This window comes from Lontra canadensis, unplaced genomic scaffold (assembly GCF_010015895.1).
Source record: "Lontra canadensis isolate GAN:19392208 unplaced genomic scaffold, GSC_riverotter_1.0 scaffold128, whole genome shotgun sequence".
Taxonomy (NCBI): domain Eukaryota; kingdom Metazoa; phylum Chordata; class Mammalia; order Carnivora; family Mustelidae; genus Lontra; species Lontra canadensis.
Genome location: NW_022631122.1, coordinates 692,815 through 709,879, shown reverse-complemented (window position 1 = coordinate 709,879; position 17,065 = coordinate 692,815). Strand labels below are relative to the sequence as shown.

The 17,065-nt window shown below is 42.0% G+C and overlaps 1 protein-coding gene across 2 annotated transcripts in view; it reads left to right on the top strand.

Annotated features, from left to right (window-relative positions):
* MCTP2 (multiple C2 and transmembrane domain containing 2) overlaps positions 1 to 17,065 on the top strand; it is a 239,285-nt gene that overhangs the window by 77,886 nt on the left and 144,334 nt on the right. For both annotated transcript variants that reach the window (XM_032842343.1, XM_032842341.1), the window contains 3 exons: positions 14,866 to 15,008; positions 15,794 to 15,870; positions 16,388 to 16,499. In XM_032842343.1, the coding sequence (XP_032698234.1) occupies positions 14,866 to 15,008; positions 15,794 to 15,870; positions 16,388 to 16,499 (332 nt within the window). The remainder of the gene's footprint in view (positions 1 to 14,865; positions 15,009 to 15,793; positions 15,871 to 16,387; positions 16,500 to 17,065) is intronic.

Below are 17,065 nucleotides of genomic sequence, written 5' to 3'. Positions count from 1 at the left end.
GAAGAAGATGTCATCTAAATTTGGGAAAGCTCACACTTTTAACTGCAGTAGCTAGGAAACATTTCAGTAATATGACCTCAAATGAAAGAAAAATGTCTGGGGATATTAGGTGGTAAAAGGCCATTTTTTTCTATATATATATTTTTTTATTGGGCAGTAAAGTGGAAAGTCATGGTATCTAGGAAAAGACATTTCTGACATCCCCCAGAAAATGGGCTTACAAGGAGCTTACAAGTCTTGTCACTGAGGATTGGAAACTTTCAGTCAGTTGACCCGTCCGAAAACAAGTGGGAGGCAGGTTCTCAGACCCCAGAGCACCTCTCTTCATTATGATACCATCAGCCAGGCCTGGATGGTAGACTTTTTTCGTGTAAAGAGTGCTGTGGACATTTTATCGAAATCTCTCATTTCTCTGGCTCAAACACAATGCTGGTTTTTAAAATAGACTATCAAGGTGGAATTTTGAGATTTTCTGGGGTTTTGGGTGAAGTTGGTTCAACTTTACACTTGAGAATTATTCTTTGGGCAGAATTAGGAGGGAGCTCTGGCTTCGGAACAATGGGCAGGTTTAGCCATCAGAGGGTCTTTTGTTGTCAACTGGTCTTTCCTTTGTACAGAATATGTGTTGTGTGTGTGTGGGGGGGGCTCTATGCCACGTGCACTAAACAAACCCAGCAAAGCCTACAGGTCATTCCAAAGCACTGACGTTAGTGGGTGGCCAGTAACTCCCGGCCATGGACATGGCTATACCTGCAGGCATCATCCTGGATATAAGAATAGCACCTGGGAGGTTGAGAGGGTTTAATGAGGTTGTGCTAGCAGTGTGACCCCATTTAGAAGATTGCCCCCTACAGGTCGTTTTCTAGGTCTTCATGAATTTCCTTCCATTCCCTGGCAGGTGGTGTTTTAGCCTTGCCTGAACTCGGTCCAGTATTGGGGAGCTCGGTCCTTATTAAATAGCCCTATTCTTTCTGCTGAACACATGGGGTGCTGTAGTGGTGTTTCTAGGAATGAGCCTACTTGAATGCTGTAGATGTCCAGGCATTGTCTTGAGATCATCTTCCTGAGCAATCTGAGGGAAAGCCCAGAATCCCCACCTCTCTACTCTCTCCCAGATACTGCCTGTGGCCTGTGGGTATGTCTTTGCCTAAGCCAGGCTTCTGCCTTGACATTTTATTTTTTATTTTTTATTTTTTATTTTTATTTTTTGCTCTACTTCCCTTTTCCTCATCCTCACTTCTTCCTTTATACTCCCCATTTCCTTCCCACTTTTTTTTTTTTTTCTCTCTTGGAGGTTCTGCAGGCTGTAATATTTTTCACCAAAGAAGACACACACACACATACCTATTTTGGGTTCTCAATCTGAAGCTCATTTACTCTTGGGGGTCTTACCTTTCTAGATTGGTAAAGCACAAGGAAGATGGTGTGACCAATTTTAAGTCCTCCTACTTTATAATTAGGCTGATGCATAGGGAGAGTTTAACTTGGACTCTGTTTCACTTGGACGGAAAGGTGGTCAGGGAGATATTTTGGGGTCTTAAACCTGGCAGTGCTCATGCCAACAGCCCTGCTTTCTAGGCCTGGGGTGAGCACCGCTCTGTGACATGGGAAGGCCTCTTATCCTGGGAAGAATGCTCAGCTCAAATCCTGTTAAAACCTCCAGCATTAGTTCCTGGAAACCCAGAGCCCTTGCATTAAAACCCTGCTTTTCCTTGATGTGAAGACAGAGAAGCCCTAGAACACTGTGTTGCTGATGCCCTCTGGTGGTCACTTTGCAGTGTTGCAAAAGTCCTTGGAAGGAGTTCATTGTAACACGATCGGGGCCTCAAAAATCACTTTGGCTGGAGGCCTGAAGGCTGAGGGTTGATGGTGCTTTTTGAGGTGGGTTTTAGGTGATGAAAATTCAGGACCCATTCAACTAGCAAACTTCTCTCTCTCTCCTTTTCCAGCACAGGTAGGTGGTTGACCTTTGTTTTTAGTGCAGTAACAACTTCATTTGCACATTGCAGGAAGAATATGTTGGATAAGTCATTTTCCTCTTTGGAAAGAATGATTTAGACAAAAAATACACCAGTGTGAAAAGCCTGGCATGTGACAGGTGTTTAGTAATTACTGATCTTCTACCCAAAAATTCGAGTGTCTGGTTCCTCTGTTTTCTGACCTCCTTTCCTTTTGCAATAGCAAAATAGGCTAATTTTTATCCTTTTAACTTTTTTATGATTATGTATTTCTTCTTTAAAAAGGAAAGATGCCGTTGTATTAGAGCTAGCAAGATACCCATTGTCCTCTTTGCAGCTGTAATTGGGGGACAGATGGGGTGTTTCTAGAACCCTGTTCTTGGTGTTGTGTGCTGAGGAACAGCCATACAGCTTCCTGGCAGGTGTGTTCTGAGTCGTGTTAGCCTCCAGACAGCTCTGTGGAGCCTGAGCCAGACCCCCAGCAGTCTCTTCCATGTATCCTGCTGTGTCTGAAAAAACCATCTTTTGCTTTTGTGCCCTAATGTGGAGTTTTGGTGAATGCAAGTCCTGGACCCTGGGTGCAGAGCCCCCTGGGTTTGGGTGGTAACGCAGATGCCATCTAGTGAAGGTTGTGAGGATTCTCCTGGTGTGAATGTCTAGCAGGGACATGGGGGGTATGGGTGGGGTTGGAGGACACAGAGCAGCACACAATAAACAGTACGGAGTATTGTGACTGTGTCCACTTTATTCTCGTCGGCGTTTTATTTTGCATTATCTCTCTGGAAAGGGAAGGACTCACGGCATTTCTGCCAGTCCTATAATCATCTTTCTTCCCAGTTTCTTGATCATTTGTTTTATTGTTTACATATCCTTTGCTTTGTCTCTTTTTGGAATAGATTGTTTCCTTCCCTCTCTGACACTCTGCCCCCAGGGTGGGGGGCAAAGGGTGATGGTGGCGAAGGGTGTTTTCTGAGACCAATTCCCACTTTGTTTTTCTGCAGCAGCAGACATGAAGGAGAAGCTCGTTTTTAGTGACTGGAATAAGGACTGTATTATGGGTTGATGGTTTTATTTTCCCCATCTTAAATTTAATTCAGAAAATAGTGGCCAACTTGGCCAGTCATGGGATGGTGGACAGCATCCTCCTTGGTCACTCACTGGCTTTAACCTGCTTGATCATTTGCCTTTTTTTTTTTTTTTTCCACCACATGTGTTTTTTTCCCATACGATCAAAATTCCATTTTGAGAAGAAATGAGAAGATGAATATAGTACATCATTCTTTGTTTAATCAATATTCCAGTTTCTTTCAACATTTTTATCCTAAGTAATAATGCACCATGCAAACATTGCTGTGCCTAAAATCTGGGCGTACGACTTTCTTTTTTATTCCTTTACAGATGTGTTGTGTCCATTAATCTGAGCATTTCAAGGTTCTCATTATAGAATTGCAGCTGGTAATATCTCCCTCTGTTGCTCACCCACCAATAGCATATTACGTGGTCGACTTTCCACTTCTCACCTACGCTGTATGTAGATTTTATCTTTGTTAATTTGATAGAGAAAAAGTATTTTATTTGTTTCAATTTCTATTAGTAATTTTGGTCCCTCAGATGTGTTTGGTTATGAGCTATTTGCTTCTCTTTTGTGCAAAACCCGTTCTATCTGTTACTGCCACTCATTCTTCTCTTCCCTAGATATATTCCAGTATATTTTTCTAATTTCCCATTTGCCTTCTAAATTGTTTATAAAGTTTTGTTGCAAAATTCTTTTCAAGTCTTACAATCCTATTCTAGAGAGTTTCTTCCTTTGTTTTTATAAGGGCATTCTGTCTTGAAAGGGATACACACCAATCTATATTTATTCTCGTTGCTGGTTTTTTTGACATTTTTCTTTTATCTCTTTGATCTGTCTCAAGTTTATTTTTGATTTTCTGGCTCAGAGTAGGAACTTAGATTTACTTTTTGCCAAATGGCTATTTAATTAGCAAGGACTAAATATTCCTTTCCCTAATGATTTGATTGCCACTTTTTAATTGTGTATTAAAATGCAATACACATTAAGGTCGCTTCTTGGATTTCTCTTTGAACCCTGCAGATGTTTTGTTTTGTTTCTGTTCATATGCCAGCACCACACCAGTGTTACTGTATCAAAAGATCACAATCAGTACTCTTGCAAAACCTGGGGTTTGCTTCACGTTGGAGTACCTTCTCTGAACACCAGATGGCGTAAGAGCACTGGCTTGCTCTACGCGAGCAACAGAAACCCAGCCATCCAGTGTATGAGGTTGTCATTCAAGAGTCAACTTGAGACTTTCAGAGAGGCAGACCCCAGTCTGAAATCACAGGGAGTGGTTGGCTTTTCTCTGCTTGCTGGGTTGTGCTAACCTGCCAAGCTCCCTCAGCAAGTAAGTGGAGCTGATTTTTGAAACCCGTTTTTGTTGATCCCTTTCCCACTTTGATACAGAGCATCCTTGGTCGGCCGTGTTTGTCCGTAGAGCCTTAATGCGTTCCCACAATGGAACCCTTTCCTCGGGAGATCTCCGTTTTACTTTGTTTTGGGGTTCTATGCCTCCTGACCACCTTATTAGAAGGTCTTGGTACTCTCCTGTTTTATAGAGTCGGTTAAGCTCTTCCTTTGATCCCATCCCAATTCATAGGAAGTGCCTTGGACCGAGACCAGCATGTTTCCTGTATCTGCTGCACATAACAAACGGCCTTACATCCAACTGAAGATCATTGACTTGAACTTAATGTAGCATGTCTTCCATTTGGTGGAAGGGGGCTTCTCCAGACTGAGTGGGTTTTTTTTTAAGATTTTATTTATTTATTTGACAGACAGATCATAAGTAGGCAGAGAGGCAGAGAGAGAGAGGAGGGAAGTAGGCTCCCTGCTGAGCAGAGACCCCGATGTGGGGCTCGATCCCAGGACCCTGAGATCATGACCTGAGCCGAAGGCAGAGGCTTTAACCCACTGAGCCCTCCAGGCACCCCCAGAGTCAGTGGTTTTATCAGTTGCTCATTTCTGTGTCAATACAACACGGTCCCCATTGCATGCTGTGTTTTCAGGAGTTCTGTTTCCTTACTCCGTTTCATCGTGAGGTTGATCTGGTGTGTTCTGCTGCAGGGTATGTGGGCGTTTTATACAGAGAATTAAGTTCAGAAGGGGCATCCGTATATATCTGTACGTCCTGTGATTTTCTTGTGGCATAGTTGAGATCGTCGTCCTATCATGCCATCATCACACCTTAGACACACCTGGCACGCTGAAGTCGAGGCAGAGAACACAGCATGTGACAGTGAAGGCGATTATTCCAGAAGCCATCCCCGTGTAACCAGCTACCACAAAGCTTAGCAACCCCAAACCACCCCATGCTCGTGAATTCTGGGGGTGGGAATTTCCACAAGGCCTGCTGTGAATGGCTTCTCTTTGCCACATGCCGTCTGCCATCTCTGCTGGGAAGACTTGAAGGTTGAGAATGTCTCACCTGTTGGGAGTGATTATCTGGGGGCTTGAAGCCCTGTTTGCGCCAATGTTGGGAACCTGCTGGAAGACCAGGTATGTTCCACTTGAGGCCGTTCTGTGAAACACCGTGGCTCAGAGTTGTCACCCCTCTGATGTGTCAGCCAAGTGTAGGGCACAAGGCAGGAGCTGAATCCCCCGTGTGGCCCAGCCTTGGAAGGAAAACCGTGTGACTTTTTCCATGCTGCATTGGCTGGAGCCGTCATCCTGATTCAGAAGGAGGGGACAGGTGAGGCTTTAAACTTGCTCTAGTTACAAAGACTTCACATGGATGTGGATCTGAGTCTGAGGCTTCGCTCTGGGAACTCACTAACTTTCCTTGTCTTTCAAACAACAATATAAATAATGCTATCCCTTCCAGCTTTGGGAGGATTAAATGAGAGCATGCCCACCGTGAATGTCATTGCAAAGCTCCCATCCTTTGTCTCTTCTCTGTGGAGGCTGCTGTCTCTTTCGTTACATTTAAACTTATGCTCCCAAACAATAGCCTGGGCTGAGGACATTTTTAGGATTTGTATGAACAGAAGGGAGAAAATTAGGGTACGAATAATGGTGTGTGCTTTGGTAGTGTGGATTTCTGGAGCTCCCAGTGGTGATAAGGTGCAGATCTGGTAGCTTGTGCCCTCTGCAGGGATGCTGGGCAGGTGTATTCATGGGTCATGTGACTCAGTCTTGTCTTCTTTTTTGCCTTCACCCACTTTATAGTCTCTTCACATGGCTGCGTCCTGGTCACTGCCTCCCCTCTCCTTTTCCACTGTTGTTAGGTCTTTTTCTAAGTTTATCTGGGTCCTTCGTAGTTTGATGTGACAGGGACAGTCATAACTGATGCAGGAAGCAGAGGTTCACACCCCCTGTGTGCATTGGACCAAAAACACGGCTGTAAACTTCGCTCCATGACCACTTCGCCAAAAGCCAATTTGTCCAATAATCTGTTCACCAAATGGCCCATGTACCAATTTACTGAAATTGTCAGTATACTGATAATGTTTTCCTTTAATCCATATTTATAAAATGGTATGTATAAGGTTATGAGATGAGAACTTTTAAACACAGCTGAAGGTTGCTGGGTCATGTTTGTAATTGGTTTATGAAGACAGAATGAAAACAGAATTTTAAATATTTAATTTGTCAGTCCAAAAATAAAATAAGATAAAATAAAGGGGGAGTGACTGAGCATGCCATAGCCTAGGCTGCAGAGCCCGGAAAGGGGATGAATGACAGGACAGAAAAGGAGAAGATATTAGGGGGAAGATGGATAGGGAGCAAAGCCTGGGTGTGGGGTAGGTGGATCTGAGGAACGTTTAGGGAGGCCGTGGTGCAAGGGGGAGTCTGAAGGTCCCAGAAGGACTTTACTTCCAACGGCTCTATTAGGTACCACTCACTCACTCCATATAAACTTACAAATAGTCAAAAATAAGCAAGTTTTAATTGAACTTCATAAAAAGTTAAACAAGTTTTAGTAAAACTGGTTAAGTTTGGATCATTGATCCCACTGTAAGTTGGTCATTGGAAATTGTTTCCGATACCAGATTTTGGTAAATGGCTTTACCACCACGTTGCAGGGTCCCACGATGCATGGGCAGGTGTTGAGCAAAGTGCCATTGAGGCATTACACATGGCAGGCTCCGTTAGAGGAGAGGAGTCCGTCATATTCAGGAGAAAACTTCAGGAATAGCTCAACTAAGATGTGCTAAGTGGCAGAACACATACAGCAAAACACTAAAATGGTTGGGTAGGAAACTGTTCTTTTGTGCTTGGTAACAAGAGAACAGCTCCAGGAAGCATGCAGCCACCATTTTGCAGAATGATGAGGGCGAGGGTGATTCTGAGAATAAGCATGTTCCCTTCATTTAATTGTAGTGGGTACAGTGGGGCTTGGAATTCGACTAGACTTGACCATAACTGCTATCTTAAGTAATACAGAGTTTGCTCTACAGAGGAAAGGCTGTTTCTTTTCTTTCCCATGTGACTGAGGAGGAATGCCTGCTGAATTCCCCTAAACGCCCACTGTGGTTTCTGGAAGTCAGAACTTGACGTGCAAATCTGAGCGTCCCCGCTAGGGGGCAGCAGCAGCTGCTCAAAAATCCTCACTGGCTGTTTTTCTGGGAATCCGTTCTGGCTCTTACTTGGGCAGCCTCAAAGAAAGTCAGAACTTACGGGTCCCCTATAAAAATGGCCCAGCCTCGGTTCTTTTTCTGCCAAGAAGAGAAATTCTAAATATGTGTAATATTGGAAAGATTCTAAATGCATGCTTATAAATAGTTTGATTAGTCACTTATTATTCTTAAGCCGGAGCATAAGAAAAACATCAAATTTATACTTTTCATGTTTCCAAATGCTGTTTATACAGGATGAGTTCATTGATGTGTATTTCAGTTTCCCTAAAGACCTGGCAAATAATTGTTGTCTTGTGTCCACTCTTGAGATCGCCTAACCAAAGTTATCAGATATTAAAATAATTTGAACTTAATGTGAACATGTGAAGATAATTTCTTTTCACAAACAAATAACTTCTTTGAGAAGTGCATTTAATTAGGAAACTTTTCTAGCCTGACAACCTTTCTTTTGTATGGCTGACATGTTTTTGCTTGGCCAATGAACTTTGCTGATAGCAAATAAGGAGGTTCTTGCCTACAAATATTACGTTTGCATGGATTTTTATTTTGAATGAGGAATGCCAGTTTTTAAAAGGCATATTTTATTTATATGCACAAATATACACATAAATGACCATTGAGCTGATTTGTAGAAATATATTTATGGGCACAAAGGAGACTGAAATGTTATTGACTGAAGAAAGCAAGTAAAAATATAATATGAAGGCTTGTTCTTTTTTTTAAGATTTTATTTATCAGAGAGAGAGAGAGTGTGTGTGGGCACTCGGTGGGGGAGGGGCAGAGGGAGAGGAAGAGAGAGAACCTCAAGCAGACTCCCTGCTGAGTGCAGAGCCCAACATGGGGCTTGATCTCACCACCCCGAGATCATCATCTGAGCTGAAACCAGGAGTCAGAACCTCAACTGACTGAGCTATTCAGGCGCCCCAAGGCTGGTTCCTTTTTCTTCCCCCAAAGATTTTATTTATTTATTTATTTGTCAGAGATAGGAAGAGAGAAAGAGCGAGCAAACACAAGCAGGGGGAGTGGCAGGCAGAGGCAGAGAGAGAAGCAGGCTCCATGCCGAGCAAGGAGCCCGATGTGGGACTGGATCCTAGGACCCTGGGATCATGAGCTGAGCTGAAGGCAGCGGTTTAACCGACTGAGCTACCCAGGTGTCCCTCCTTTTTTGTGAAGTGCTTGAGTGTGTGTGTAAAGTCTGGGTGCATATCACTGTATTACTAGATGTAGTAATTTTCTTTCTTTTTAGTGCATCTTGAATTTCTGCTTCTTGACCATGGCCATGAGTTATAGTATAAAAAAGCAAAGAGAAGTTTGTAATTATAGCTTCATTGCAGACTTACTTTATTTGCATATTAGATTGATTCTTGAGCCAATCAATATGATATGATCTGTTCTACTTATCACTTCTGTTGCTTCTGACCCTTTTTCCCCCCTATAACTCTCTCAGTGTGGTGGTAGATAAATAAAATGCCAAGAACAAATATGGTTCTTGATGACTCTCTCCTTGAGTTGTCCTGTGTCCTCATTGACCTTTCATTTTCTCCAGATTATATATGCAAAGTGATCTGAAATCCTCAATGAATAACATTATGATGTTAGGTAGAGAAGTAGCCAATACCCAAGAATGCTTAGTACTATTTAGTTCTTAATACAAGCCTTTCTTTCTGGGAAAGCTCAGATTGTTTCAGGGAAATGTCCTCAAATCAACAGGATCTTTTAAGAAGTCTCTATGGGATTTTCTATTTAATTTCAGCAAAAAAAAAAAAAAAAAAAGGTAATAGAAATTTCACAGTGTTAGAGAGGGCTATAGAAGGGACATTACAGAGACAAACTGGCACATGTTATCTTGCATAGGTAAAACAAATGAATATTTAAATAACACTACATATGTTGTTCTGTACTCATCCCTTTTTAAATTAACTGAGTAGTAATCCTAAAAATAATAGCAATTGCTATGGGACTTTCTCAGCAAATGGCTAGAGTCTATGATTGAAGTATATTGGTTCTTTCAGCTCTTGAGATGATCCTAAAAGCTTAGTATATATTTTTTAAGATTTTATTTATTTATTTGAGAGAGAGCCCAAGCAGAGGGAAGGGGCAGAGGCAGAAGCAGACTCCCCACTAAGCAGGTATCCCGATGTGGGGTTCCATCCCAGGACCCTGGGATCATGACCTGAGCCGAAGGCAGATGCTTAACTGACTGAACCACCCAGATACCCGGGGTTGGTATATTTTTTAGAAACAGGTGAAGATAGTAAGACATAAGGAAACAGTAAAATTGCCCAAGGAAGGAAGTGGGATTTTACTAAAAGGAAGTTATGGAAAGGGAAGTAAGGGCTTTTCATCCCCATGCCGTCTTATTTCAAATGTCATGCTTTCATGGATCATGTATTTCTAATACCTGTACCATGCACATTAGACAAGTTTGGGGCATCCATCTTACTTTCTAGAGCTTTGATTTGGAGGAATCTCATATTAAGTTCATAGAGGCTCCTAGTAAAATGATTTTTATGTAGAAATAATTTTCTGAAATACAAGGTAGAAAAGTTTTGAGCTGTTGATATTGTTGTCTGAACGTCGTTCTTAGCAGACGTCAGTATTCCAAGGAAGGAAGTGGTAAACAGCTTCTCTCTTGGTTTTGTTGACCACGGAGCATCCCCCCAGGTGAGGTTCTGAGGGGCACAGTCGGTGAAGCCCCAGATTGCCTCCTCTTGTGTTCTGGGTCTTCTTGCTTGGCCTCCCAGTGCCCTGGGGTGGCCTTATCTCAACCAGCAGATTTCTTGCTTTTGTTAGTTTCTTCTACCTCCTACATAATAAGCGGTTGCCAGATTTATATTTCTAAAGCTAGGCTCTGGTCATTTTTACTCTCCTGTTCATACCTAAACCTGACTTTCCGTCCCTCTTTATGCTGAAATAATTCCAGATGGATGAAGGATTCATGTATAAAAACTGAAAAACTACAAGATTAGTGGAAGGAAACATAGCTAATTTAAAATCCTATAGTGAGAAAATTTCTTCCGAGCAGAATGTCAAACGACAAAGCCATAAATAAAACTTAGGTAAATTTAACTAAATAAAAGTGGAAAAAAAAAAAAAACTTACTGCAAGAAATAGCTTAAGCATAAACAAATTATGACAAGATTTATAGCCAGTGGCTGATTTCTATAATTAAAGACTCATTCAAATCCTGAAGCAAATAACCATGAGATCTTAGAAAAATGGACAAATGATATGAATGTGAATTCCCTGACAAAGAAATAGAAACGTAGGTCACTAAAATATGAAAAGATCCTAAGCTTTAGTCAACATGTCAAAATTAGAGAAAAATAGAGATACCATTTTTCCATCTGCTGTTCTTTTAAAACAAAGGCATATAACATCCAATTTTGGGGAGCATGGAAAGAAACAAGTACAAAACATATACTCTTGGTGGATATGTAAATTTGACAAACTTTGGAAGAACAATGTGACGGTGTCTGTCCAAACCAGGAAAGGTTTGGCGGTTCATGTGCCCTGCTGTTCCAAAGTTAAAAATTCCCTCTGAATATATTCATGCACTCCAAGAGAGTCCTACAAGAATACTTATTATAGTATTGTTTGCACTAGTAAAAAAGAAAAAAATTGGAAGTGGTATGAATACCCATTATTTGGTGGCTGGTTACATAAATAACGATAATTTATGGAATGGGCTAAAAAAAAAAATCCTTGGTGAACCTGTATTTTGTTTTGTTTTGTTTTGTTTTATTTTGCTTTGTAAAAGCATGAAGTTCAAGGCATGTAAGTTGATTACATTCAAGTTCAAATCAATTCTTGTATTTTTTTCCTATGATGAACCAGACCATTAGGAGAATGGGAATGAGGAAAGTCTGAGAGAGTAGAGACTCTCTTTTTCATTCATACCTTCCCGAGACCGGTGCATGTCTAATATGTGTGTGAAGAAATTAAAAAAAAAAAAAAAGAGAGAGAGCGAGAGAGAGTCAAAAAGAAAAAGAACAGAAAACACAAAACCATCCTGTATTTCTTACAGACCGGAACTAAACTCCTTATTTTTGTTATTTTAAAGCACTTTGGGCTCTGACTCAAACCTGCCTTTTCAACTTCATTTCTCGTTACATTTTTTCCCACTGATTTCCCAGATCAGTTGAAATGTTGGCTTGGCACCACACAGATCTTGTCATTCTGCTCTCCTCTCTGCTCCCCCAGCTTCGCTGCCAGTGGCCCCTGCTAAAGTGACATCAGGGTTCAAGCCCACCCTTATCTCAACCAACAACTTTTGTCTCAGCCTCCATGGGCTGAGACCCCACCCCTCCCCGCCGGAGCTCATCTCTCCCACCTGTGAGTTAGCATCACCCCCGAGTTCAGTTCTGTTTTGACACTTGTCCCTTGGGCCTTGTGTTATATTTACGGTGTCCTGCCGCCCGCCAGGGGCAGGAGCCTGGACGGAAGCAGGCCCCCGGGACTGCCGGACCTTGGCTCCCCTCCCCATCGTGCCTAGCACTGAGCCAGGCTCTGAAGTTAGCTGTTCATGTCTGTGGCACGTGAGCCCTGTCAGCGGGCTTGACAGAGCATTGTGTCATTGAGCAGGGGCAGAGACAAGGACAGCCACGTGTTGTGGTCACGAGTATACATTGCTGTAGCATTTTTGGAGGACCAGGGAATGGTCGCTAGTCTGTGTGTTGGCAAACATCGAACCCCCGGGTGCTGGGAAGGCAGCAGGAAACGCAGGCCTGGGCTGCTTCACACCTAGCTCTTCTCAATCTGAGGTTGTGTGGGACCCCCGTTGGGTCCACATGGCAGAACTGGGGGGCCGTGCTGGGATGCAGGCACCCGTCTGGCCTCCTGGCTTTTTCTTCTCTTCCCAGAGTGCCACGCTCCCTCGCTCCCTCTTTCTTCCAAAGAACCTCATTGTTTATGAAGCTCCCAGTGAAAAAGGTTAAAGTCCAGCCATTCAGGTGTCATCTCATCATGTGCATAATCGGGGAGTTGCATTCTTGAGCCGCGGACCCCTTTTCAGAACCTGCCTAGTTGAGATGTCACTTTCCTGACAGTGAGGCACTTAGGCTCCCGGAGAAAATCACAGTGTGCTCCCCCCTTTCTCAAATTTTCCCTAACAATTAACGCCACACTAACTTGACACCCTCTTTCCTTGTTTGGCTTTGTAAACCCTGGTCCCTTTTTCTATTAATTCCAGACATTAATATTTTCTTTCACGCAACTGACGCCATTCACCCGTGAAACCGTTTGAACATTATGTAGCTGTCAAGATGCCTGGGGATTACCCAGTATGCTTTGCCTGTGAGAAAGTGACACCACCGAGGCCTGGTTTTGAGATGTTTATTTTGAGAGTACGCTGACAAGCATGAAGGCCCGATCCCAGAGTGGCAATTTCATTTAATTAAAGGCCTCTTTTTATTATAGTTTTCCCCTGCTTTATATATATATATATATATATATATATATATATATATATATATATATCCGAATGATGGTTAAAGTCTGACTTGCCAGAGGTGTTCTCATGTACTATAAAAGCGGCGGGGTGCGGGGGGGTTGCTCACTCACTAGTGACTACTGCACTGGATGGCTGTGAATGCATTCCTTTTTACTGTCCCGCTCAGAGCTGCCAGCAAACACTGGGCGTGTGCGTGTGTGTCCCTGTGTGTCCAAGTCTTTAAAATAAAGACTGCTGGGGGCTTCGGTCCCCGTGTTGCCAAACTTATAACGCTATAGTCGAATATGTATGTTTGTATGTGTATGGTTTCATTTCTTCGTCTTAGAGCTGGAAGGCTTGCCATACTGGAAGGCTGCCGTCCAGATTATACCTTGGGTCGCCCATGAAGGCTTCTAAACAATGTGTTTGATCTTGCTTTCTAGGGAAATCCCTTTCTGGTAAAGTAGTTGGGGAAGGGATCGCATTTGGGTTCAGTCATTTTTAATACAGCAGCTAACTAGAAATCAACCCCCCCTCAAAAAGAACCCCAAAACAAAAAACAGAGCTGATGAAAATAAAAGCTTAAGGTAATGAAGGATGGGTATTAATGACTTGGTAAAGGTTTGCAGCCGAGCAGCCTAATTATTTTTTGAGATAATATCTTTCGCTACTTTAGGTTGACTTTATAGCAGGAATTCACCTGTGCTGGGCACCGTCCACGGCACCTGGGGTGTATGTCAGAGAGTATATGTTGGTCTTTGTGTACTTATTCATGATTGTTTCACAGTCCATTATAATAGTCTAACTCCTCAAATGAGATTTTTCCCGTCTTTGTGGCATTGTTGGCTGGCCTTCAGGTCTCTCCTCACCGATTGATCATTCATTTGTGCCTTCTTTCTTCACCATCCCAGGGGTGTTCAGACACAAGTGTGTCCCAAATATGGTGACATACTTAGAGCCATGCATGGACATGCACAACAGAGAATTCACAGCGTGTATTCACAGCCGCCTCCCCTCCCCCAAACTGATCTGGAAGTAGGGAGGAGTGTTTGTCATCAGCCCTTCTTTCTGCTTGGGATATCGTAGCTGGAGGGACATGACTCATTCTTCTTGGCGTCTGTTTCAAAGCTCCCCTGGGGAGGAGCTGGGCAGGCCAGGGGTGTGGGCCCTGAGGCCAGCTGAGGGCCTGGCTGGGGTGGCGTTCAGCTGGCCAGGGGCGAGACAATGTTCACCGGCTTTGCTGCAGGTGCAGGAGGCTGTGAAGAATGGCAACTTTGTCATTTTAATCTCTCTGCCCCCGGTTCCAGTCTTCATCCTGTGGCCCCATCTTTTGAGCCAGTGTGTCCCAGAGATTGATTTATTTATTACGATTATATCCGAAAGTACAGAGTTCTGTTGAGTCAGCCGTCTGGCCAAGTGTTTGAAAATGGTTTCTTTCCCTTTTCACGGACTTGCTGCCCTTCTTGGGAGGGGTGGGCTTCTCCCCAGGACTCCTGACACCATGGGCTGGTGCTGGTGAATTTTGTTTCTGGAATTTTTGTGGGTGGTGTAGTGATGAAATACTCAGAAGGAAACCAAACAGAAAAAGCTCAAGGAGCCCATTTGTATTCTACCACGAAAGGCAAAGAAGAATCAGTCATTTACCCCAAATTGTTTCATTTTTCTCTCCTCTCCACCTCTGGGGCTTTCAATCCCTGCACAGGGAGACATTTGTCCTAGGTGCGCTCCGTGAAATGCTTTGAGCCAAGGGGAGTTTGGAAAGAATCTTTACTTAATGGAGATCCTAGGCTTTAACGTGTATTTTTAAAACCTGTCTTGCTCTCTCTTTTTCTTTTAAAGGCACAAGTGATCCCTATGTGAAATTTAAGCTGAACGGGAAGACGCTGTACAAAAGTAAAGTCGTATATAAGAACTTGAACCCAGTTTGGGATGAGATAGTTGTACTTCCCATTCAGAGCCTTGATCAAAAGCTCCGTGTGAAGGTAATCACAGATGGCTTTCGAATCTGCTCTTTGGTTAAACACATTGATTTCTCAGCAATCTTTGCCCCCTTAAAAAGACCATGTCTCCCAATTATTTTGTTATTATTAAGCTCTGGGTGAAAAATATTAGTGTGGAAGGAATTATTTATACCCTTCATTGAAACTGTATGTTTTTCTCAGATCAGTGTTATATACTCCGCAGAAAATCAGAGTGGAAATAATATCTCCATTGATTGTATTTAAAGTTATTGCACGTGGAAGAATTATTACAGCTAGGGTAGTGACGACAAGTAGGAAAGCCTTTCTCATTAGGAATAACTTTATACTTAATAGAGCTTTAAGCTACCAGTTGTAAGCATCAATTACTCTAACATCTGGGTTAAAACTGCATGAGTTGAGTGCAGGATAGGATTGCTACAGAATCTTTAGCAAATTTCTATTTAATTGGCAGATCTGCTCACCGTGGAAAATACTAAATTTTAATGAGACACCATTTAAACTACAGAAAGCAGTCCATTGTGCGTAACATTTTAATGCACATGAATCCTGCCTTAAGAGTATTTTCTGCTGTTGTTTTGGCTGTGGTAGGCAAAAATGGGCAAGTTTGAATAATCTTCGTTCTCACCATCGGCTTGGCCTAATGCCTCAACTGAATGATGCAAATTATTTTTTAGATCTAGAAGACCGAATTCAAAATCCCCAGCCTGTCGCATTTATTAATAGTTCAATAAATTTGGTTGGTTTACCTTATTAATGTGTGTTACTGACCTCTTCCCTCTTTGTAGGTATATGACCGAGATTTAACTACATCTGATTTCATGGGTTCTGCCTTTGTCATTCTCAGAGATCTTGAGCTTAACAGGTATTGTATTTTTACCTTGTAATTGTGATTTTTGAATTTTAGAGGGAACTCAAGATAACGTTGAATGGCATGTGTTTAGATTTAAATGAAAAAAAATCTGAATAAATGAAAGCGTGCTTTGAAATGTGAATTTTTCTATGATTTTAGCTTTTATTTCCCGAGTGTATGAGTCAGACACTTAGTCTTCCACAGCGTGTTCCAAAATGTGTATGGGATTTTGAACTGTTAATATGCAGGTTCATTAACCTACCTAAGCTAAAAATAAGACAAGTATTTAAATTTTATTTGGGCAGTAAGAGAAAAGAATCTATTAACCAACTGTTGAATTAGGCAATGCCAAACAGCTCCCCTACTTTGAAGATGGTTGGGTTATTTTTGCTGAATGTGTGCTTTTTAAAACTGGTGTGTCACTCTTACTCCAAGGTAGGAGACTTTTTCTGTAAGCTCTCCATACATCGTGAGATTATATAGTAACTGCCCATAAGTGCTAACGTTATTCATTGCTTTTTGCTTGTAGAACGACTGAACATATTTTAAAATTGGAAGATCCAAACAGTTTAGAAGAGGACATGGGGGTGATTGTGTTAAATTTGAGCCTAGTTGTAAAACAGGGTGATTTCAAGAGACATGTAAGTTTGACCCTTTTCTTTTCAAAATTCTTCACTGCGATTGTCCTTTAATAACTGGGTTACCAGTTGGCTGGCATTTTTTGTGATTATTTTTGGAGGGAAACAAATTAATTGTATCAAGATGTAAAGTACTATCTGTGGTTCTACACACACTTTATTTTGGAATTCTGGAAAGAAAATTCTTTAAGGAATGACCTCTACTTTGGCTAGGGATGTGGATGTTGCTATTATTAAAATGCATATGTTTTTCCTAAGTGGTAAGATTTCCATTAACTATTTTCTTAGGTACTGGATGACTTAGACATTATTCAGTTATGCAAAGCACTTCCCAGGATTTAATTATTACACTGTAAATTATTAAGGTGATCAAATATGTATTTGTAGCATTCCAGTTTATTTTGTTTTCTTTCAGCTACCACATTTTCTGTTGAGAGTACTTTCGGGAAGACATAAATTTTAATATCCTCTGATCTATTATCACACTGATGTTTCTAGTTAATGCACGGCCTATTGAAGATCTCTCTAATACCAACAAAGCATTGGATTTTATGACGATTTGACTGGGA